The following is a 24,485-nucleotide window of genomic DNA, read 5'->3' as shown; positions in this document are numbered from 1 at the left end:
TCCACGAGGCGTTCGGGTGCAGCGTGTTCAGGGGAGGTTTCCCTCCACGAGGCGTTCGGGTGCGGCGTGTTCAGGGGAGGTTTCCCTCCACGAGGCGTTCGGGTGCGGCGTGTCCAGGGGAGGTTTCCTTCCACGAGGCGTTCGGGTGCGGCGTGTTCAGGGGAGGTTTCCCTCCACGAGGCGTTCGGGTGCGGCGTGTTCAGGGGAGGTTTCCCTCCACGAGGCGTTCGGGTGCAGCCTGTTCAGGGGAGGTTTCCCTCCACGAGGCGTTCCCTCCACGAGGCGTTCGGGTGCGGCGTGTTCAGGGGAGGTTTCCCTCCACGAGGCGTTCGGGTGCAGCGTGTAACTTCCCAGTGTGTGTGAACTGAGGAATGTCGGAGGACAAAGCGTCCGCTGTCCGTCCCCCGCCTCGCTGACCCCCGCCCTGTGAGACAGCAGGCCGAGGGGATTCCCACGCAGAGCTGCAGGGGTCCTGACCCGGTTTAACTGGGAACACTGGGAGGGTCTCAGTCCGTGATGAGGTCATTGATCTCTGGGGGGGAATTTAGATGTTAATCGGACCTTTAACAACCAGTTTAAACTGGAATCATACTGGTTCTGCTGACTGGTTCAGTCTGCACAGTTTTACTGGGTTTATACTGGTTCTACTGGTTCTACTAGTTCTGATGGTTCTGGTTCAAACTGGGTTTATTCTGGTTCTGATTCTGGGCTTTACTGGAAACGACCCGGCCTTTTCACCAGTATAAACTGGACTGGGTCAGTGCTGGGACTGTACGGTTATACTGGGAGTGGTGGATTTTTAACTCCTTTGAGTTTCACAACAAACTTAACTGGGAATACTGGAAATAATCCTCCTGTTGCACCAGTTTATACTGGGATTAATGCTGGAGCTGAAGCTGGAGTTATACTGGGCGAGTCACTGGTTTTACACCAGTTTCATGAACATCTTCCTGCTGGAAGTGTTCAGGTTTTAAACTGGTTTTAAAGTGGCTTCCAGCTGACTTCATACTGGGAATACGGCTTCATGTGTCACTGGTTTTAATGGTCGGGTCAGACTGCTTACTGGTTTTACTGGTTTTAATGGGCGGCTCAGACTGGTCCCTGGTTGAAAGCAGAAATGTTTTCTGGTTCCTGCTGGTTTGTTTTGGTTTTTACTGGTTTAACTGGTTTAATTGGAGCGTTTTGGAGTTCAGGCTGAATGGAAACCAGAACTGAACCTTCCTCTTCCTCCTCCTCTTCCTCCTGTCAGCAGCGGCTCGGTCTAATTACAGTGTCTGACCGTCTGACTGTCCCTCCACAAACACTCTTCCTCCTCCTCCTCTTCATCGCCGTCCTCTGAGGAAAACATCTGGGAATCTGTTGGAGTTTAAATCCTTCAAAGTGAAGAATCTGAATCATGAATTCTGAATCTGGAGCTAAATTAATGAAAGAATCTGAGATTTAAACTGGTTTTCTGATCCCAGTTTGCTTTGTGTTCACACATCAATCCGGTTTGGGAATCTAAACCTTTGCTCTGAAAAGATTCCCAGCTCCTGTGTGGAAATATCCCAAAGATCATCCGCCATCCTTTCCTGTGACTGGGTGAACTGGATCTCCAGAAATTAGACTAATCTGGAAGATTAAATCTTTAAATAGGACAGCAACGTTTTCCCAGGAGGAGAGAAAACTGGGACGACTCGCTCTGGGATCTTTGGAAAAACTTGGAAAGTTTCCCGATTAGTGTTAGAAACTTTAGCTTAATGGACGTTTTCTGTTTTGGACAGATTGATGCTTACTGCCCCCTGTAGGTGGGAGGACCTTCCTGCTTCTTTATGTCACATTTATTCAGCTTTAATAATAAACGCTGATGGGTTTGATCTGCTCCTCCTCTTCCTCCTCCTCTTCCTCCTGCTGTGGATGAAGACTCCATGGCTGCTTCAGTGCGGCTCAGACATCTCAGTGATCTCAGTGTTCCTCTCTCATCCTGCTCCTGTCCCGTCTCCCCACTTCCTGCTGCTGCGCTCACCTTCAAAATAAAAGCATCCTGCAGTCTTAAGTCTTCAGAATAAAAGTCAGCTCAAAGATTAAACTTTTTCCACTTCAATCTGTATTTCTAACAAACTTAATTTAATAAGTTTTATTTGAAAAGAGGAATAAAATAAAACCACAAAATGAAGTTCCAATCAAATTATTTAAAAAATAACCTAATTATAATATAATAAACAAACTCTGAGAACTTTTTAGATGTATTGAGATCTAATTAATCCAGATTTGTGTTTTAATCAGTTCATTATGTCATAAATAAGAGTTTCTATCAGTAAAACAAGTTTTTCATGCAGAAACCATTAAAGAAACACAATAATCTCCACCTGGAGGTTCTGGGCTCTTATTGTGAAGGTCCAGCAGGTGGTGGGAGGTGCATTCTTGGTGCATAAAGGAGCGTTACCACAGATCCTTCCTCCCAGGACGCAACATGACGACAGTTCCCAACGAACTCAGTATTCTTTATAACTGTTATGATTCAGTTTTTAATGTTCCTGTAAATATTCTGCTTTTCAACTCGCATGAAAAAACATTTATTTATCCCAAAGGGAAACTGAAAGTAGTAACTGAAGAGCCATGACTGTCCTGACATGCTAACCTCTGCCGGAGAGCTAGCAGGCTAGCTGTTAGCTAGCTCTGCTAATCCACCTCATTTGCTTTTGCTGCTGCTCTCAGCTCTCTGCTTGGCTGTTGGGTCTGAAATATGTTGAGTCGGATTTGATTCCTTCCTTCTCTCTGCTGCATCCATGGCGCCTCATTTTCACCTCCTCTGGGATTTGGGGTCAAAGTTCAGGTGTTATTTGAGATTTCGAGATGCTAATCAGCCTCTTCCTGTTGTAAAAACAGTACCTTGTTGCCATGGTAGCGCATCACAGCAACCGTCTGAAAAGTAACGTAGGAACAGCAGAAATCCTCCGTGTGCTCCGCTGACAGCCTGCCGGGCTCTTATTGTGAAGGTCTGTGCGGAAGTGTGTGCTGAATCGGAGGAGTCTCTCAGACTGAATGAATATGTCTCCGGCTCGGGACACGTCCGGACCTCGGTTCTGATGGACCTCGTAGGTGAGTCCCGTCCCGTTCGCCGCTCCGAGCCCGGTGCCTGGTCACCGGAGCGCGGGCAGCCTCTGTGGCCGGTTGCGGGGCTCTGTCCTCCGGCTGTCGGCTCTCTGAAACACCGCTGAAGTAGTTGGTGTCCGGCTGCAGGAACCTGCTGCTTCCAGCCCAACTGAGCCGGTACCGGTCAGGGGCGCAGCTAGTCGGAACTAGCACTTATCGATCCCGAACGGAACCGAACTCCAGGTGTAATCCGAGCTTCAGAACCAGAACCGCTGAGTTCGTGTTTGGTCCGTTAGGGAATCTGTTGAGATGAGTTTTCCAGGTTTGACCCAAAAATCCGACAGTAACTGGCTGAACAGGTCCGGTTCGGATTTATTCACACGGAGTTCAGTTGGAGTCAGAAACTGATCCGGACGGTTTGGTTTTGATAAATGTTTAATTTTCCCGGGATCCAAAACATCCCGGTCCGGTTGACCATCATCCTGACCTGGTTCCATGGTGGCTTCTGCCACCTTCATTTGGTTTTCATGTTCCAGGTTTGTGTTGATTCGCCCCAGATTTATCCCGTTTCTCAACCAATTCAGTTTTATTCAGGTTTTATCCCAGTTTAAATCTGGTTCTGGCCAAGTTTCATTCCGGCTGATGTAGATTTTTCTGTTTTAATTCAGGTTGTATTTTGTCTTCACCTTGATTTTATTCTAGTTGTGTCTCAATTTTATCCCATTTTCTTATCAGATTTTGTTTTTTTTTACTAATTATAGTAAAAATACATATACTATAGTACATATATGTATTTATTTCTACATATGTATAAATACAGACTGATTTTGTCTGTATTTTATTGTAGATTTATTCTGACTTCATCTGGGCCTTTTTCTGTTTTTAATCCCAGTTTTATCTCCATTCAAACTAAATTTAGTCCATATTTTTATTCTTTTTGTCACTGATTTATTTCCTGTGTGTGTGTGTGTGTGTGTGTGTTATCCCAGTTTAATTTGGGTTTTGATACCAGTTTACATCTAATTTTATTCAGGTTTCATCCTGTTTTATAACAGATGTTTTTTTCCTCTGATTCTTTTATCCTCAAAATAAATTCAGTTTTATTCTGACTTTTGCTCTGATTTTTATGGTTTTTTCTACTTGGATTCTATTTTTATCTTCATGGTTCCTGGTTTTATTCCATTGTGTTCGTATTCAGTCTGATGTTGATTTTCCTGATTCAGGTTTCATTGTGGTTCTGTTTGGTTCTGCTCTGTCTCGGTTTGATGCTGACCATCATTTGTTTCTTAAATATCATTGTTCTGTTGTGTGATACAGAATTTTGTCTCAGTTAAATTCTAGTTTTAATTCTCAGTTTTTGGTTTATCGAAGGCAGAATTTTATCCATTTTAAATAAAAAACTAAGTATGCTATGAAGGAAGTCCAAAAACTCTGAAACAGAATTAAAATGCTGACCCTGACCTCCTCCTCTGGTGGATCCAACAGAACCAGAACGTTTGGTACCAGAACCGAGTCTCCTGGTGTTTAAACATCCTGACCAGATGATTTCTGGCCAGGTGAGTTTCAGAACCTGAGTCGTTGTTGCTCTCAGTCGGGCGTGATGCTCACCTGTCAGCCAATCACAGCAGGGCTTTCATGATGTCATCTGCAGCGAGGCGTGTCTTGTCTGCAGGTCAGTTTGGGGTTAAACTGCGTGCTGCATTCAGGGCCGGTCATGTTAATTCAGCCACTCAGCTGACGGCTCTGATCCTGCAGCTGATCCGAGACCAGCAGTTCTGTCTCGGTTCTTCATAAGTGGGTCGCGTCGTCCCACACGTCCCCCGGATCAGTCCGGTTCTCTCGGCGCTGTCTGTTGGGTCCTGGCTGACCGCGGTCCGGCCCGACCCGACCCGACGGCTCTGTTAATGAATTCAGAGGAATGCCGGCGGAGGCGGAAGCAGAGCCGGTTCCCTTCAGTCAGAAGACATTCTTTGAATATTTGCTGTGAAAGCTGAGCTCTGTGACGATGAAGGACGAGTCGCAGAAGGAAGACGGCGTTTGGACCTGCTGATTGTTTCTTCTCTGGAGAATCCAGGAAGCAGGAAAGTTTACTGAGATTCATGAGGAACATCAGGGATGGAGAAACAGACCGCCACCGTTTCAGATGGATTCCTCAGGAGCGCCTGACAAACACCTGAAAACCTCATGCAGGTGTTCTTCTGTTTTCCCTCCAAGCAGCTTTTTAATTACATTGAAACGTATCAAAATATCACATTTAGACAAAACATTTATCCTGACAACATTCATAAAGCAACATCAGTGCTGACACACGTCAGGTGCTAAGCTCATGTGCAGAACTTGGCCTGAAACGTACCAAATATGACATGGTTAGCTTATTAGCAATAAATAGACCAAAAATAACTCGTCTTGTTTTCTAACATTACTGTGAAAATGCCAGAAACAAAATATTTAGCATACTGCGTTGGTCTGCCAGAGTTAGCTTGAAAAATACAAAATATAACTAAGATAATGTGTTAATACTAGTATAGGAAAGGCCAAAATTCATCCATCCATCCATCCATCCATCCATCCATCCATCCATCCATCCATTCATCGAGAGGCGGGGTCACCTGGACAGGTCACCAGTCTGTTGCATATGACAAAAATATTGAAAAAAAATAACAGTCATATAACATTTAGCAAACTGATGTTGGCGTACAAAGGTGGCACTGATACAGGATTTTTAGTTATTACTCCAACAAATAAACATTAGCATGCTAATGTCATCTTAATGTTGTAGCATTAGCATGCTAATGTCATCTTAATGTTGTAGCATTAGCATGCTAATGTCATCTTAATGTTGTACTATCTGCATCGTCTACAACTTGTAGACGATGCAGATAGAATGCCTCTATTAGCATGCTAATGCTAACATCTCTGGCTAAGTCCTGGGATTTTCTCAGCTACAATAATTTCCTAAAAGCTTGAAAAATGTAATGTATTAATATAAACTGATTGGCAAATATGTCCAAAAATATAAGCCACATTTTTAGCTGAAATGTTCATTAATATCTAAATCTTTTATGTCTCACTTTTGTCTTTGGTATTTTTATGTGAAACAGTAAAATTTTCCGCCTTAATTTATTTTCCTTAATGATTCATTAGTCAGAGAAACCAAAGGGACCGTCTGGTTCTGCAGCGAGAAGCTTTCAGCCTCTCTGGAACAGTGAGGGCGGTTCAGAGTGTGAGGCTTCAGGTGTTCAGGTGCGTTCAGGTGTGTTCAGGTGTTCAGGTGTGTTCAGGTGCATTCAGGTGTTCAGGTGCGTTCAGGTGTTCAGGTGCATTCAGGTGTGTTCAGGTGTTCAGGTGCATTCAGGTGTGTTCAGGTGCGTTCAGGTGTTCAGGTGCGTTCAGGTGTTCAGGTGCATTCAGGTGTGTTCAGGTGCGTTCAGGTGCGTTCAGGTGTTCAGGTGTGTTCAGGTGTGTTCAGGTGTTCAGGTTTGTTCAGGTATGTTCAGGTGTTCAGGTGCGTTCAGGTGTTCAGGTGCGTTCAGGTGCGTTCAGGTGTTCAGGTGCGTTCAGGTATGTTCAGGTATGTTCAGGTGTTCAGGTGCGTTCAGGTATGTTCAGGTGTTCAGGTGCGTTCAGGTGCGTTCAGGTGTTCAGGTGCGTTCAGGTATGTTCAGGTTTTCAGGTGTTCAGGTGCATTCAGGTGTGTTCAGGTGCGTTCAGGTGCGTTCAGGTGTTCAGGTGTGTTGCTGTGTGAGCTCCACCCAACGACTCAAAGGTTTCAGTCAGCAGCTGCTTCCTGTCTGAGGTCCTGAATGAACGATCAGGAGCGTCTCAGACATTCCCAGCATTCCTCAGCTGACATCACTCCTCACGTTCAGTCCGTCTGCAGCGCGGCTCCGCCCACATCCGGGGTCAAAGGGTAAGCAGGTGAAAGTTCAGTTTCTCATCGTGGGAAGCTTCGATCCGAACAGAGGCAGGTGTGTCAGACGTTCTCCGGGTCCGGACAGGTGGAGCCGGTCGGCAGGTGTGTTTTCCTGGTTGAAGTTCTGCTTCGGTTGGTTTCGGTTTTTGCAGGAAGATCCTGAATCCAGAATGAAAACTGAAAAACATGTCGGTTCATTTTACGATCCGGAGCGTTCCCAGGAATACGACCAGAAACGGATCAGCCTCAGCTTGGTTCCTGCTCAGCTGCAGAGATTTATCCCAGCATGCTGAGTTGGACCTGAAGGCAGCGGTTCTGGACCGGCAGCTGAACCCGATGGTTTGGACCTGCATTCCTGCGCCGTCCCAAACCAAAACCACCTGATGGTGTCTGGAGTTATTTCAGGCTGTTTGTTTCCGGAGCAGGCAGGAATGTAATGACAGGTTCCCAGGGTGTTTGCTGCACCTGCTGACCCGGTTCTGGTTCCGATTCAACAGTTTGTGGGATGTTTCTGGAAGGTTTCAGGATCTACAGCTTCCTGCTGAAACTCACCTGCTTTAATGAATGGGTCAGCAGCAGAGTTCTGCAGAATCTGCTCAGGTTCTTTGGGTTTTCTGCAGACAGAAACACTTGGTTCTGGTTCTGGTTCTGGATCCTATTCCTATCCATCAGTAAGCTGCAGGAAAAACACTTTCAGTTATAACTGAACCGGGTCTCGATCCAGGGATGTGAAACATGAGCAGCAGCAGCTCTTCAGAACCAGCAGCTGTCCTGCCAGTAGAACCGGGTCTCTCCGGGTCGTCCTGGATGGCTGGCGGTCCGGTTTCCCGGTGCCTGATGGGATCCTCTCTCTGAGTGTCCTCTGGTTTATCTCTAGCAGCGTTTTTCTCGTGGTTCTTTGCCGAGAGCTGAAGGCTTCGGCCCGTTCATCTCTGAGGACGGGAGCGACCCAAACGGGTCCTGCTGGTTCTGAAAACCGGAGCAGTTTACACAGAAACTGGAGCTGCTGCTGGACTCCAGTCTGTCCCAGTTCCTCTGACCCAGCCTGTGAAGGTCAGGCCGCCTCTGTCAGCCGAGACGCTGAGGATCCTCCGAACGCATCGACCCGGCCGAGCCGGGTCCAATCGATACCACCTGCACGACCAGAGGAGGAGGGAGCAGAAAGGCAGTTGTGGTCCAAAGTTTACATACACTTGTAAAAGACATAATGTTATGGCTGTCTTGAGTTTCCAATAAGTTCTACAACTCTTATTTTTCTGTGGTAGAGTGATCGGAACACATACATGTTTGTCACAAAAAACAGTCATAAAATTTGGTTCTTTCATAAATTTATTATGGGTCTGCTGAAAATGTCACCAAATCTGCTGGGTCAAAAATATACATACAGCAACATTAGTATTTGGTTACATGTCCCTTGGCCATTTTCACGGCAACTAGGCGCTTTTGGTAGCCATCCACAAGCTCCTGGCAAGCTTCAGGTCGAATGTTTGACCACTCTTCTTGACAGAATTGGTGCAGTTCAGCTAGATGTGATGGTTTTCTTGCATGAACCTGTTTCTTTAGCACTGTCCACATGTTCTCAATGGGGTTTAAGTCAGGACTTTGGGAAGGCCATTCTAAAACCTTAATTCTAGCTAGGGCTGAAACGATTCCTCGAATGATTCGAGTACCTCGATTACTAAAATTCCTCGAGGAAAATTTACCTGCCTCGAAGCTTCGTTAATTTATGTTTTATTAGTTAGCGCACCGTGTTCCGGCCGGGACTTCATTTGCGTTGCGCGGAGCTCTCACTTCCGCTTCTGAGTTGTTGACAAAAGCTAAGTCTCAGCGGCATAAAGTCCAATCTTCAAGATTGGCCCGTGGGGATTTTATTGATTGATGATAATGCCCGACTTTTTATCGTTTTTGGGGAACCAATAAGCATCCTTAAAATGACTGGGGGAATGCCTGGAGTACGGCAGCATTTCTCCTCCGGGGCTGCTGGTTGAAAGCGAACGGCGGGAAGAGCGCTGAGGTGAGCGGATAGCCTGAACAGGGCGGGCGGCTGAGTAGCTGATGCTTACCGTGTAAATGTAGCTTTACCGACGAACCGCACAATAAATTTCATATCCCGGTCTGAAGAAACGGGTGGCGGAGCGCATCGTACATGGCTGGTAGATGAGTTTCTGAGTGTGACCAGTGAAGGTGTCGTAAATATCCCGTATTGCTTCCCCCCGTGTTCGTCCCCCGGTCTAACGGTTCGTCAGTCGGTCTATTTCCTCCCCTCCACCCCATGTTCGTTCATTCGCCCTCTCCTCCCACTCCAGGCGGCATTTCCCGTATTTTCAAACCCAAAGCGTGACAGGTTAGGTGGCAAGGTGAGTTTAATTGATCTATTAAACTCACTGAAGATGAATACATAAACTAAAAGCTGGATTGTAGACATTTTTATAAGCATATTTGTGAGCCTGCCTCTTTGTTATTAAATTCAATATAATTTCAGATTTTTCTATAACTTTTCTTCTGGTTAACTTAGAAAGTGAGCTATTATTGTTACAGGTTAGTTTTCTAAACTACAAAAAAGCAACTGTTAGGGATGCTCAAATATGAAAAATTGGACTGATATTGATATCTGATAGTAACACCGGTATTATGCCAGATTTACCAATATTTCATTTTATAATTTTTTTTATCCGATTACTCGATTAATCGTAAGAATAATCGATAGATTACTCGATTACTAAAATATTCGTTTACAACAGCCCTAATTCTAGCCTGGTTTAGCCATTCCTTTACCACTTTTGATGTGTGTTTTGGGTCATTGTCTTGTTGGAACACCCAACTGCGCCCAAGACCCAACCTTCGGGCTGATGGTTTTAAGTTTTCCTGCAGAATTTGGAGGTAATCCTCCTTCTTCATTATCCCATTTACTTTCTGCAAAGAACCAGTTCCACTGGCAGCAAAACATCCCCAGAGCATAATACTACCACCACCATGCTTGACAGTAGGCATGGTGTTCCTGGGATTAAAGGCCTCACCTTTTCTCCTCCAAACATATTGCTGGGTGTTGTGGCCAAACAGCTCAATTTTTGTTTCGTCTGACCAGAGAACTTTCCTCCAGAAGGTTTTATCTTTGTCCATGTGATCAGCAGCAAACTTCAGCCGAGTCTTAAGGTGCCTTTTCTGGAGCAAGGGCTTCTTTCTTGCACGGCAGCCTCTCAGTCCATGGCGATGTAAAACACGCTTGACTGTGGAGACTGACACCTGTGTTCCATCAGCTTCCAAATCCTTGCAGACCTGCTTCTTGGTGATTCTTGGTTGACTCTTGACCATCCTGACCAATCTCCTCTCGGCAGCATGTGATAGCTTGCGTTTTCTTCCTGATCGTGGCAGTGACACAACTGTTCCATGCACTTTATACTTGCGTATAATTGTCTGCACAGTTGCTCTTGGGACCTGTAGCTGCTTTGAAATGGCTCCAAGTGACCTCCCTGACTTGTTCAAGTCAATAATTCGCTTTTTCAGATCCACACTGAGTTCCTTTGACTTTCCCATTGTAGCTTTTGTAGCTGAGTCTAATCACTGGGTCAAATGAGCCCTATTTAAATGGGCTCATGAGAAGTCAACAGCTGTAGTCAATCAGAATCACTTAGAAGAAGTGAAGAGGCCATGACATGAAGCTAATTTGATTGACACAACTCGCTACATCACCAAAATTGACAAATTTTGTTGCTGTATGTATATTTTTGACCCAGCAGATTTGGTGACATTTTCAGCAGACCCATAATAAATTTATGAAAGAACCAAATTTTATGACTGTTTTTTGTGACAAACATGTATGTGTTCCGATCACTCTATCACAGAAAAATAAGAGTTGTAGAACTTATTGGAAACTCAAGACAGCCATAACATTATGTTTTTTTACAAGTGTATGTAAACTTTTGACCACAACTGTAACAGGAAATGGATAACAGCATAAATAACAATTAACAACAGTGATAATAATGCACATAAACTGATTGTTGCATGAAAATATAGTGTAGACTTATCAAACATTAAAACATCTTATGATCAAAAATGGACCTAATGGATGTTGAACATTGATAAACACAATAATCTATTTATAATCAATGTATCAGTGCAGAAAAAACTGATGTGCAGTAAAAGCAGAAATGTTCTTTAAAACAGTAAATGTGCAAATGGCAGCAGGGATGTGAACACTGATTCACATGTGGGGAACGTTGTTCACCTGTCCTTCTGTCTCCTGCACAGGGTCAAAGGTCATCCTATCAGTGGGAACATTTACGTTCTTCCTGCTGTTGTTGTTCATATTCCAGAGGCGACGTCACACTGTGTGTGGCGGCAGTCGCTGTTAAACAGAGATTTACTCAGTTCAAATGTTTCCCATTTAAACTGCCTGTGTGTTAGCGGCTAGCAGCTAGCATTAAGGGCCTCCATGTTTGCGCAGTAAGTTATCATCAGTATCAGGGTTGGTCCATATCTGTTGGTGGTGCCGTAGTTATTGCTGGATGTGTTTTAGAGTTTTTCATGCCCGTTAGAAAGTCTCACAGCAGCAAAAACTCAAAACAGGAAGACATGAAACTCCAGATCATTTAGTGGAAGAAAGACAAAAACAGGCAGAAATGGCAGCAAACATCTTCATCACAACCTTTTCTAATAAAGGAAAAAGGCTGCAGCGTTTTCCAACACAGAGGCTGAAAGCTGGCTAACCTTTCCGTTATCTGTGTGAAGTCCTGCTCTCTCTCGCTCTGTCGCAGCCTGACTCTCTCTGGTTCCTCTGGCTTCGTTTTAAAAACCTTCGTCGCTCAGAGGACAGCTTCCTGCAGCAGGAACGTCCACAGCGAAGAGTGTTACCAGGCTGAGCTGCTGGCTGCTTGTTGGGTGAATCTGACAGGTCAGCTGCTCTGCTGCCGACCTCTGACCCAGAGCTGAGAGCAGCCGACCTTTGACCCAGAGCTGAGGTCAGCCGACCTCTGACCCAGAGCTGAGGTCAGCCGACCTCTGACCCAGAGCTGAGGTCAGCCGACCTCTGACCCAGAGCTGAGGTCAGCCGACCTCTGACCCAGAGCTGAGGTCAGCCGACCTTTGACCCAGAGCTGAGGTCAGCCGACCTCTGACCCAGAGCTGAGGTCAGCCGACCTCTGACCCAGAGCTGAGAGCAGCCGACCTTTGACCCAGAGCTGAGGTCAGCCGACCTCTGACCCAGAGCTGAGAGCAGCCGACCTTTGACCCAGAGCTGAGGTCAGCCGACCTCTGACCCAGAGCTGAGAGCAGCCGACCTTTGACCCAGAGCTGAGGTCAGCCGACCTCTGACCCAGAGCTGAGAGCAGCCGACCTTTGACCCAGAGCTGAGGTCAGCCGACCTCTGACCCAGAGCTGAGAGCAGCCGACCTTTGACCCAGAGCTGAGGTCAGCCGACCTCTGACCCAGAGCTGAGAGCAGCCGACCTTTGACCCAGAGCTGAGGTCAGCCGACCTCTGACCCAGAGCTGAGGTCAGCCGACCTCTGACCCAGAGCTGAGAGCAGCCGACCTCTGACCCAGAGCTGAGAGCAGCCGACCTCTGACCCAGAGCTGAGAGCAGCCGACCTCTGACCCAGAGCTGAGGTCAGCCGGGAAGCTGCAGAGGGAAACGGCGAATCTGAGCCACTGGGTTAACGGCGCCCAGAGCTAAGAACGACATCAGGACAGGAGAGAGGAAGAGAGAGAGCAGGAGGAAGAGAGAGAGCAGGAGGAGGAGGAGGAGCAGCAGGATTGATTGGATCGATGCGGTAAAGCTGGAGGATAGAGTTACTGCTGAGTGAGGAGGGAGAGGCAGGATGGAGGATGTTGGATGTCGACGGGACGCAGACGGATGTTTGCAGCTTGAGCTGATTGGCTGGCGGGCGGCAGCTGCTCTGTCCAATCCCGTCTGACCCTGTGTGTGTGTGTGTGTGTGTGTGTGTGTGTGTGTGTCCTCCTCAGATGATGGGGAACAGCTGCGATCGAGGTATGTTTCTGTCATGTGACCGAGCCGTCTCACTTCCTGCAGCATGCTGCCTGAACTTTGTGTCCGGGACGAAGAGCGGCGATGGCGTCCGCGTTTGGGACCGCCGCCGCGTCTCCCCCCCCCCAGCTGCTTCTGTGTGTGTGTGCATGAAAGGTCCTGCTGCGGCGCTGCTGCATGCAGCGAGCGTCCTGCTGCAGCGAGCTCCTCCAGCCCGGCTGCTGCTGCATGCTGCGTTCGCTGCAGCTCCGGCGTTCCTGCTGCAGGAGCCTCCATCGCATGTAAACATCATGACGACGGCGCTCGCTGCTGATTGGACGCTTCAGAGTCAGATCTGAGCCAATGTCTGTCTCCGGTTTAGTTCCTGCAGGTTTGGTTTGGTTTTCCTTCAGCAGTGGAGCGTTCAGCTTCACGGTCCAGAGATCGTTCTGGTTCCTCTTCCTGCTGTACGTTCAGGAACCAGCTGCCATCTAACTGTCCATCTGTCCTCCGTCCTGTTTGTCCTCCATCGTCTCTGAATGACATCAGTCCGTCTGTCCATCATAAAGATGATGATGGACGGACATTAGTGGGAAGAAACAGGAAAAAACAGGAAAAAACAGGCTGCTCTGGTTGATATGACTAACTGTCCCTTTGTCTCTCTGTCCCTCTGTCTCTCTGTCCGTCTCCTCAGAAGTGTCTTCGGAGCGGTCTCCGAGGAGGAGGAGTATTTCCGGTTTGGGCAGCTCAGAGAAGAACCTCGCGGTCGACAATCCCAACTCTTCTCCGTTCAAAGTGCCGGTGAGTCGGAGGACGTCCTCCATGTCCTCCATGTCCTCCATGTCCTCCTGCAGCAGTCATGTCTTTAAGGACCAGGTATCTGCTCTGATTCTGGACGCTTCAATGAGATGAACGAGTCGTTTAGGATCCAGGTGAACCAGGGACTCGTCCAGTCAGTAGGAGAGCAGACCAGGTCAGTTATTGGGTCCTTTAGTAGCAAATTATGGACAAGTCATCATAAACGGTCTAGTCAAAGACCAGTCTAAGGAATGTTAAGTAGACCAGGAAAGGCTACAGGTTTTTAGCTACAAGTCCTAATAAGTTCTCAAGTCCTAGTTTAGTTGTGCTGTTTCTTAGCTACAGGTCACAGCCTGGTCATCTGAAGGACTTGGCAAAAGACTAGTCCAACTGGTCTGCAAGTCTAGTCCATGTCTTGTCTTACTTTATTACAACATGTAGTGTTGGTCCAAGTCCTAATAAGACAAGTCCACTTGGAGTTCCTCCTAGTTAATGTTCTCAGCCTGACAGCAGCAGCAGCCTGGCAGCAGCAGCCTGGCAGTATCAGCCTGGCAGCAGCAGTAGCCTGGCAGCAGCAGCCTGGCAGCAGCAGCAGCCTGGCAGCAGCAGCAGCAGCCTGGCAGCAAGTAGCCTGGCAGCAGCAGTAGCCTGGCAGTAGCAGCCTGGCAGCAGCATCAGCCTGGCAGTAGCAGCCTGGCAGCAGCAGCAGCAGCCTGGCAGTAGCAGCCTGGCAGCAGCAGCCTGGCAGCAGCAGCAGCAGCCTGGCAGTAGCAGCCTGGCAGCAGTAGCCTGGCAGCAGCAGCAGCAGCCTGGCAGTAGCAGTAGCCTGGCAGCAGCAGTAGCAGCCTGGCAGCAGCAGCCTGGCAGTATCAGCCTGGCAGTATCAGCCTGGCAGTATCAGCCTGGCAGCAGCAGCAGCCTGGCAGCAGCAGCAGCCTGGCAGCAGCCTGGCAGCAGCAGCAGCCTGGCAGCAGCAGCAGCCTGGCAGCAGCAGCAGCAGCCTGGCAGCAAGTAGCCTGGCAGCAGCAGTAGCCTAGCAGCAGCCTGGCAGCAGCAGTAGCCTGGCAGTATCAGCCTGGCAGCAGCAGCCTGGCAGTAGCAGCAGCAGCCTGGCAGCAAGTAGCCTGGCAGCAGCAGTAGCCTGGCAGTAGCAGCCTGGCAGCAGCATCAGCCTGGCAGTAGCAGCCTGGCAGCAGCAGCAGCAGCCTGGCAGTAGCAGCCTGGCAGCAGCAGCCTGGCAGCAGCAGCAGCAGCCTGGCAGTAGCAGCCTGGCAGCAGTAGCCTGGCAGCAGCAGCAGCAGCCTGGCAGTAGCAGTAGCCTGGCAGCAGCAGTAGCAGCCTGGCAGCAGCAGCCTGGCAGTATCAGCCTGGCAGTATCAGCCTGGCAGTATCAGCCTGGCAGCAGCAGCAGCCTGGCAGCAGCAGCAGCCTGGCAGCAGCCTGGCAGCAGCAGCAGCCTGGCAGCAGCAGCAGCCTGGCAGCAGCAGCAGCAGCCTGGCAGCAAGTAGCCTGGCAGCAGCAGTAGCCTAGCAGCAGCCTGGCAGCAGCAGTAGCCTGGCAGTATCAGCCTGGCAGCAGCAGCCTGGCAGTAGCAGTAGCCTGGCAGCAGCAGCAGCAGCAGCCTGGCAGTAGCAGCCTGGCAGTATCAGCCTGGCAGTGAGTGTGTGACGATGTGTTTGAGGACAGTAACATCTCGGGAAACGAGGCCGCTCTTCTGCGTTCAGCATCTGTAGTGACAGATGAGCTGCAGGTTGAAAGGTTCTGATCCGGTCAGCAGCAGAACCAGGTGACCCGGTTCTGACTGGTTGAAGCAGCTGGGCGTCACAGAGCAGACTCGGGGAAAGTTGAGTGGTAGGAAAGGATTCCGTAATCGGGACAGCTGGGGGTCAGAGGTCATCGCCTCGGCCTGACCGGGTTCTGCTTCTCTTTCAGAACTTCTTCAGCAAACGTCTGAAAGGCTCCATCAAGAGAACCAAGAGCCAGACCAAACTGGACCGGAACACCAGCTTCAGACTGCCGTCGCTGCGGCCCGCCGAGCCCGACAGGTACCGCTCCCAACCCGACCAGAACCAGAACCACTGCTCTGTCTGGGAATTAACTCATCGACGACGCAGACAGGTTCTGGTTCTGGTTGTGATCAGCAGTTGTAGGTTTGTTCAGCTGTAAGATACTGAACCTGGTGTCGTCTCAGTGAACCGCTGCTTGGGTTTTACTCACAGTGTGAGGTTCTGTCGGATCAGAACCGGAACCAGAACATGTGGGTCGGATCTGCAGAACCCAGGAAGTTCTGGCTGTGGTTCTGATCGCCTCCGACTGGACCAGAACCAGCTGAAACTCAGCTGCAGAAATCCGAACAAGGAAAGGTTCTGTAACTGGTTCTGGTTCTGTTGGACCGACCCTGAAACAGAACCCATCTCAGCAATCAAGATCCTTTTCCTCCCTGGTTCTGACCCGGTTCTGCTGCAGGGCCCGCGGGCTGCCCCGGCTGAAGGAGGCGGTTTCCCATGAGTCCTTGCTGAGCCCCGGCGGCGCCGCCGAGGCTCTGGACCTCAGCATGGAGGACGACGTCTTCATCAAGCCTCTGCACAGCAGCGTCCTGGGCCAGGAGTTCTGCTTCGAGGTGAGACCCGGCCCGGTCCCGGCCCGGTTCCGGCCCGCCGGGTCGCTCACCTCCCCTCTCGCCCCCAGGTGACCTACGCCGGAGGCAGCAAGTGCTTCAGCTGCACTTCGGCCTCGGAGCGAGACAAGTGGATGGAGAACCTGAGGAGAACCGTCCAGCCCAACAAGGTGAGACCCGGCCCGGCTCTGGACCCGGTACCGGCTCCACCAGAACCAGCAGCTCTGACCGGCGTTAGAGCCAGGCTGTTAAAACATTCATCACCAGAATAAAGTCGTAATATTGGGATGAAATATTTATTATGTGTTTTATTTATAATATTTTATTTTTCATGTTGGAATAATTATTAAAATAAACATTAAACATGAAAAACAACCAAATCAAACAGGAGCGACTTGTGAAGTTAAACTTTAATGTCGGGATAAAAAAACATTTTTATCTTTTATCATGAATATTAAATTATCATCATCATCAGGACTTTGAACATTTCTGTGCTGATGAAGGAAGCAGATCCTCAGAACTCATAAAGTTTTACCAAATATTGTTGGTCGACTTTCTACTGTAAATATTTTAATGTTTTGCTGCTCTGGCAGATTTTTTCTCTATAACTCGTAGTGATGAATTATTACTTGTCTTATTTCAGGTGATCAGAAAGTTAAAATTCAGATTTTATTATAACTAATAATTCTCCCAGGAGGGAAGATTGAAATAAAATCCACTTTCTGAAAATATAACTAGAAATCAGATCTGAAATGGAATAATTATTGGCTGCATCTCCCAGCCCTGGTTCTGGTTGGTTCTGGTTGGTTCTGGTTGGTTGTACCTGTCTGGTCCGGTGCAGAACCTTCTGTAAAGTTCTGGTTCTGTCGGTTTGAACGGGTTCTTGCTCGTTTCCAGGACAACTGCCGGCGGGCGGAGAACCTGCTGCGCCTGTGGATCATCGAGGCCAAAGACCTGGCGCCGAAGAAGCGGTACTTCTGCGAGCTGTGCCTGGACGACGTCCTGTACGCCCGGACCACCAGCAAGGCCCGGCTGGACAGCCTGTTCTGGGGCGAGCACTTCGACTTCTGCAGCCTGCCCGCCGTGCGCAGCATCACCGTGCACATCTACCGCGACGGCGACAAGAAGAAGAAGAAGGACAAGAACAACTACGTGGGCCTGGTGAACATCCCGGTGGCCGGCGTGACGGGCCGGCAGTTCGTGGAGAAGTGGTACCCGGTCAGCACGCCGACCGCCAGCAAGGCCAAGGGCGGCGGCCCGTCCATCCGGATCAAGTCCCGCTTCCAGACCATCTCCATCCTGCCCATGGAGCAGTACAAGGAGTTCGCCGAGTTCGTCACCAACAACTACGGCATGCTGTGCTCCGTGCTGGAGCCCGTCATCAGCGTCCGCAACAAGGAGGAGATGGCGTGCGCCCTGGTGCACATCCTGCAGAGCACGGGCCGGGCCAAGGTCAGAACCAGCACCGCACTCTGCCGCCGCTCCACTCAGGTCAGATAAACATGGAGGCAAACATCTGGGTGGGAAGAATCACTTCCTTCATTTCACTTCGGGCTTCCTGTTCCGAGCTGAGGCTGCAGGTCTGGCGCCCCCTGCTGGTCAGATCCAGTTTACTTTATTATTAAAGTTCCAGTTCAGATCCTCTGGAGAGGATCACTGGTGGGATGAACACATGAAACTGATTCCAGATGAAACAGTTACTGTGCGAAGCTGAACTTTAATCATTTAGTGAGTTTTAAGCTGCAGAGTCAAAGTCTGATACATAAATATTTATTCACCAACACTGCAAGTCAGAAAAACTTCTAAAAAGATTTAGAGTTTAAATATAAAACATTTAAAATCTGAATGTTAAAGTTTTAACTAGTTTTATCGACTTTTAGAGCTGAAATGGAATCAATGATAAGGACTGATTATGTCTTTAATTTTGCTTTTTTGTGATTTTGAGAAATTCTGAAGATTTATTTCTGATATGAACTTTTATGACCTGAGGACCGATCCCTGAGGAACGCCAGGTTCTGCTGCTAGATCCAGATGTTCAGAACCCGTCTGGTTCTGGTTCCTCAGGCCAGGTCCAGTCGTCACCATCAGGTCGGTGACCTTCATGTTCTGTTCAGGACTTCCTGACCGACCTGGTGATGTCAGAGGTGGACCGCTGCGCCGACCACGACGTCCTGATCTTCAGGGAGAACACGCTGGCCACCAAGGCCATCGAGGAGTACCTGAAGCTGGTGGGACAGAAGTACCTGCACGACGCCCTGGGTGAGTCCGGCCGGGTCCGATCGCCAGCCTAACGAGCCGCGGCTCCTCCCTCCTGCTGTGCAGTCCTGCCACTAACATGGACCCGCTTCGGGTCTGGTTCTGCTGGTCCGGATCGGGCCGGTTCTGACGGGTTCTGTGTTTCTCCAGGGGAGTTCATCAAGGCTCTGTACGAGTCGGACGAGAACTGTGAGGTGGACCCGAGCCGATGTTCCGGCAGCGACCTGTCGGAGCATCAGAGCAACCTGAAGATGTGCTGCGAGCTCGCCTTCTGCAAGATCATCAACTCCTACTGGTGAGCCGGCGCCGACCCGCAGGTTCTGGAGGCTCTGGAGGCTCTGGAGGTTCTGGAGGCTCTGGAGGTTCTGGAGGCTCTGGAGGCTCTGGAGGTTCTGGAGGTTCTGGAGGCTCTGGAGGCTCTGGAGGTTCTGGAGGCTCTGGAGATTCTGGAGGTTCTGGAGGCTCTGGAGGCTCTGGAGGCTCTGGAGGTTCTGGAGGCTCTGGAGATTCTGGAGGCTCTGGAAGTTCTGGAGGTTCTGGAGGCTCTGGAGGCTCTGGAGGCTCTGGAGGTTCTGGAGGCTCTGGAGGTTCTGGAGGCTCTGGAGGTTCTGGAGGCTCTGGAGATTCTGGAGGCTCTGGAAGTTCTGGAGGCTCTGGAAGTTCTGGAGGTTCTGGAGGCTCTGGAGGTTCTGGAGGTTCTGGAAGTTCTGGAGGCTCTGGAAGTTCTGGAGGCTCTGGAGGTTCTGGAGGCTCTGGAGGTTCTGGAAGTTCTGGAGGCTCTGGAGGTTCTGGAACAGATGTTGGACTTGAGGGCTCATGAATTGATTATTGAAATGATCAACTAATCAATATTAATTGATTAGTCGTCATGGCGACTCCATTTGCTGGAGCAATAATGAAACTAAAACTGAAGTCCAGTTTTAGTTTCTCCTGTTTATGAATTTAATGTTTCTGTAACTTTTCTTGATCAGTAATTAACTAAAATAATAATTATTTGCAGCCCAGCTGGTCCTTCTGTTGACTTGGTTTTAGTATTGGACGCGTTGAGTTGGACCAGAACCTGTAGACCCAGTAGAACCAGTAGAACCTGTAGAACCAGTAGAACCTGTAGAACCTGTAGACCCTGTAGAACCTGTAGACCCAATAGACCCAGTAGAACCTGTAGAACCAGTAGAACCTGTAGACCCAGTAGAACCTGTAGAACCTGTAGACCCAGTAGAACCTGTAGACCCTGTAGAACCTGTAGACCCTGTAGAACCTGTAGACCCTGTAGAACCTGTAGACCCAATAGACCCAGTAGAACCTGTAGAACCAGTAGAACCTGTAGACCCAGTAGAACCTGTAGAACCTGTAGACCCAGTAGAACCTGTAGAACCTGTAGAGCCAGTAGAACCAGTAGAACCTGTAGACCCAGTAGAACCAGTAGAACCTGTAGAGCCAGTAGAACCAGTAGAACCTGTAGACCCAGTAGACCCAGTAGAACCTGTAGACCCAGTAGAACCAGTAGAACCTGTAGACCCAGTAGAACCTGTAGAACCAATAGAACCAGTAGAACCAGTAGAACCTGTAGACCCAATAGAACCTGTAGAACCTGTAGACCCAGTAGAACCTGTAGACCCAGTAGAACCTGTAGAACCTGTAGACCCAGTAGAACCTGTAGAACCTGTAGACCCAGTAGAACCTGTAGACCCAGTAGAACCTGTAGAACCTGTAGACCCAGTAGAACCTGTAGACCCAGTAGAACCTGTAGAACCAATAGAACCAGTAGAACCTGTAGACCCAATAGAACCAGTAGACCCAGTAGAACCAGTAGCACCTCTGTGGGCTCATGTGACCCGGTCGGTTCCGACCCGCTGTGTTGCAGCGTTTTCCCCCGGGAGCTGAAGGAAGTGTTTGCGTCGTGGAAGCAGCAGTGCGTCGCCCGCGGCCATCCTCATGACATCAGCAAGCGTCTGATCAGCGCCTCGCTCTTCCTGCGCTTCCTCTGCCCCGCCATCATGTCGCCGTCGCTCTTCAACCTGATGCAGGAGTATCCCGACGACCGGACCTCCAGGACGCTCACGCTCATCGCCAAGGTCATCCAGAACCTCGCCAACTTCACCAAGTGAGTCTCTAGAGCCGATTCTTCCCGGTCGGTCGGGTCCGCAGACTGACGCCGGCCTCCTCAGCAGGTTCGGGAACAAGGAGGAGTACATGGCCTTCATGAACGACTTCCTGGAGCACGAGTGGGCCGGGATGATGCGTTTCCTGTCGGAGATCTCCAACCCGGAGACTCTGTCCAACACGCCGGGCTTCGAGGGCTACATCGACCTGGGCCGCGAGCTGTCGGTGCTGCACGCCCTGCTGTGGGAGGTGGTGTCCCAGCTGGACAAGGTGAGGGGGGGGGTGTAGGTGTGTGTGTGAGTGTGTGTGTGTGTGTGTGTGTGTGTGTGTGTGTGTGTGTGTGTGAGTGTGTAGGTGTGTGTGTAGCTGTCGGTGCTGCACGCCCTGCTGTGGGAGGTGGTGTCCCAGCTGGACAAGGTGAGGGGGGGGGTGTAGGTGAGTGTGTGTGAGTAGGTGTGTTTGTGTATGTGTGTAGGTGTGTGTGACCTTCTGATGGGCCTCCTGTCAGGCAGGTGAGTCGGTTCCTCTGGTCTTTACTCTCCGGGTCGCTCAGGCTCCAGATGCGATTCTGGGTCTCCAGGTTAAAGTGCTGAGGCAGCAGATCTTGGCCACATCTTGGCTTTGAATCCACAGCGACTGCTCTGAGGGGTTTCACGCAGAAACTCGCTCAGGTCTTTATCTGCTTTCAAACGAAGTTCACAAAAAATCCACTAAAAGTTCAAAACCATCAACGATCTGCAGCTGAATTCGTCTTACAATATGTTTAAATATTTCCGTTAAACCTGAAGACAAATATTAAAGAATGTTTTGAACTGGATGTTTTTGTAAAAAATCTTTTTTTCAGATGATTTTATGATTAAAACAGTTTCATGCAGGTTTTTATTCGTTATTTCAGATCAGATCTGCTTATAGAAATTATTTCCAGGAAATGAAACTGATTCATAACAGAGAAAAACGAAACAGGGTTTCTCTTCAGTTAAACTAATTAACTACTGTGTTAAATGTGATTATTGATTATTGGTGTGTTTGTCATATAACCTCATTAACACCGCCGGACCGACCATCACAGCATGCCCCCCACCAGCCCTGCTGTGCTCACCCTCACCCGTCTCACCTGTAGGAGGCGCTCTCAGCATGGCTCTGCTGTGTTCTGGTTCTGTTCGGTAGAAGCATGAAGTCCAGTTCGTTTTGGTTTCCATGACGTTTTCCTCATGTTTTCCTCCCTCCTGTTTTCCTCTTTCTGTTCACTTCCTGCCTCCATCTTTTGCTTTTCCCGCCTCCACCCGACGCCCCCTCCGTCCGTCTGCACTCAAACACACCACCACACGGCGACCACAGGGTGAAAATTCATTCCTGCAGGCCACCGTAGCTAAGCTGGGCCCGCTGCCGAGGATTCTGGGAGACATCTCCCGCTGCCTGTCGGCGCCCACGCCCATCCAGCAGCAGCTGAGGCGTTTCCAGGACAACAGCCCCGCCCACAACGCCAGCGGCAGCGTGTCGTCAGGGCTGCAGCGCATCTTTGAGGACCCCGCCGACAGGTGACCAATCAGAAACCAGGTTACTCTGTGAGACAGGAAGTGGAGTTATGCTGGTGTAACATTAACGTGAATGTCAAAACAGGAAGACAGATCGTTATCTGGCAGTAACCTGATAAAACAGCAGGAAGTGTTTGTGCCAAAGCAGTTTGAAGGTTAATAAACCTGCAGAACTGAACACAATCAGACATTCAGATTGTTGGTCTCTGCCCAGACGACCTCTGACCTGAGAATCAGGGAAGTTCCAGTGAATGAGGGAAGCTGGTCTTGGTGACGTTTCACACAGCAGTGGTTCAGCTGTCCAGTCAGCTGTGTCTCCATGCTAGCTTGCTGTGTGGGGTAAAGTTTAGCTCTGGTTGGCTTCAGGCTGCAGCCAAGCTTCTCCTCTTGGCTCTGCAGCTAAAGCCCTGCTGCCTTCCTGTCTGTCCACAGCCATTTTCTGGAAACTATAATCCAAAGATTCCTGCTGCAGAATTATGAATTTCTTTTTTTTTATTCCTTTATTTAACCAGGTAAACCCCATTGAGATCCAGATCTCATTTTAAAGGGGGACCTGGGCAGAAGTCTGCAGGACACAGCAACCTGGTTACAAAACAAAATTGATTAATACATATACACAATTATAAAACAGAATAAAACAATTTAAAAACAGCGACACTGTTTAAAAGATTCTCGTTGCCTGTTTTTAAGAATCGCTCGAAATAAATCCAGTGAAATCAATTCTGACATCCTGATTCCAGGCTGAAGGAGCATCACACTGAAAGCTTGCTTTCCTTTTTCAGTTCGGCAGTGTGGAACATGCAAAAGAAAAATGTTGTTGGAACGTAACAGATCTATGTAAAAAGAGTTTAAATATGCTGGAGCCAATCCGAGTAGAGATTTATAGATCAGATTTATAGAATAAAATGTATTAAAAATGCCAGCAATCATTAGAGACAGGAGGAAGCTGCGTTCTGTCTCTAACGTCGGTGTTTCTGTGACTTCCTGCAGCCGCAGCCTTCAGTCTCCGGTCGGTGAGCAGACCGAGGCTTACGGTCGGAGCCAGCGCCCCCTGCTGGCTCAGCAGCATCCCTCTGCCCACACCGCCTTCTCGGATCAGGAGGAGCGGGACGGCCTGCTGCCCAACGGCCGCAGCGTCTCTCTGGTGGACCTCCAGGACTCTGAGAGCCTTCATGGCCCCAAAGGGCCCCCAGTGCCCCACGAGGCCCCTCCCCGCCTCAGCAGGGTAGGCTCTCAGGCGTCTATAGGCCACGCCCCGCCCCCAGTGACTTACCCCCACTCCAACCCGGTGACCCCTCAGCCGGCGACGCACCAATCCAAAGCCCCATCCAGAGACGGCCAGCCGCAGAGCGCGCCGCAGGTGAGGCGTCCGCTGCCACCGTCGCTCAGCCAGCAGCGCAGCCTGCAGCCGCTGTCCTTCCAGAACCCCGTCTACCACCTGAGCAACGCCGCCCACAGCCTGTCCGCTCGCTCCGCCCAGTCCCTGCAGCACGACTCCAGCTCCGACAACCTGAGCACCGAGAGCTCGCACAACAGCCACAGCCACTCGGACGACTTCGGCAGCCAGGTGGGGGGCAAAGGTCGCGTGGCATCCAACAGCAGCCTGGACGAGGTCGGCAGCAGGCGGAGCACCCAGAGCGAAGAGTGCTCCACCCCACGCCGCCACCCGCCGCCCGACCTGCCGCTGGGCGCCGCCACTGCTGTTGCCATCCCCCGCCAGACTGCCACGGCGGGCACCGCCCACATCGTCAAGGTTGAACAGCAGAGCCGCGGAGGGGGCGGGGCCAGGACGCCGCGCTCTCAGCCTCAGAGCGCTTCGCTGCGAAGCAGCAGCAGCGCCAACACCGAGCCAACGCCCTCCAACCGCCAGCCGTCCGCCAGCGCCCTGGAGAACGTGACTCCGCCCTCCAGGAGCGCCGCCAAGCAGTCGCCTCAGGTATGGAGTCTCGTTTATCTGAGTAGCACATTTCAGCAAGGGGTTGATTTTAGGCAGTTCGACGCTCTACAGGAGCGCAGCAGATGTTACGGTCGGACAGCTGGCAGGTGGAGGTTCCGTCAGACCGTCAGTTCCCAAAACCATACAAAAAAATCCTCATAAAAGCGCATCAGTGCAGCCGTATCTCTCAAGACCGCGGGAGGGTTAACCCTGGAAATGTTCTGGTGACAGAAGGCCAACTTTGGAACTGCCTTTATGTGGCTCTGAAGGTTCAGGTCAAAGGTCATCA

At 49.9% G+C, this 24,485-nt stretch overlaps 1 protein-coding gene across 5 annotated transcripts in view; it reads left to right on the top strand.

The window, feature by feature from the left end:
• rasal2 (RAS protein activator like 2) overlaps positions 1 to 24,485 on the top strand; it is a 50,164-nt gene that overhangs the window by 21,198 nt on the left and 4,481 nt on the right. For 2 of the 5 annotated variants that reach the window (XM_015004229.2, XM_015004223.2), the window contains exons 4-14: positions 13,646 to 13,752; positions 15,682 to 15,794; positions 16,216 to 16,369; positions 16,438 to 16,536; positions 17,264 to 17,818; positions 18,481 to 18,625; positions 18,773 to 18,917; positions 20,487 to 20,726; positions 20,791 to 20,995; positions 22,064 to 22,263; positions 23,251 to 24,196. In XM_015004229.2, coding sequence (XP_014859715.2) covers positions 13,646 to 13,752; positions 15,682 to 15,794; positions 16,216 to 16,369; positions 16,438 to 16,536; positions 17,264 to 17,818; positions 18,481 to 18,625; positions 18,773 to 18,917; positions 20,487 to 20,726; positions 20,791 to 20,995; positions 22,064 to 22,263; positions 23,251 to 24,196 — 2,909 coding nt within the window. The remainder of the gene's footprint in view (positions 1 to 13,645; positions 13,753 to 15,681; positions 15,795 to 16,215; positions 16,370 to 16,437; positions 16,537 to 17,263; positions 17,819 to 18,480; positions 18,626 to 18,772; positions 18,918 to 20,486; positions 20,727 to 20,790; positions 20,996 to 22,063; positions 22,264 to 23,250; positions 24,197 to 24,485) is intronic. The other 3 variants (XM_015004227.2, XM_015004228.2, XM_015004225.2) reach the window with 3 other exon arrangements.

Source organism: Poecilia mexicana, unplaced genomic scaffold, assembly GCF_051168715.1.
Source record: "Poecilia mexicana isolate PSO_F unplaced genomic scaffold, ASM5116871v1 scaffold_17, whole genome shotgun sequence".
NCBI lineage: Eukaryota > Metazoa > Chordata > Actinopteri > Cyprinodontiformes > Poeciliidae > Poecilia > Poecilia mexicana.
Note: the sequence above shows the minus strand (reverse complement) of the source record. Positions and strands in the feature narration are given on the sequence as shown.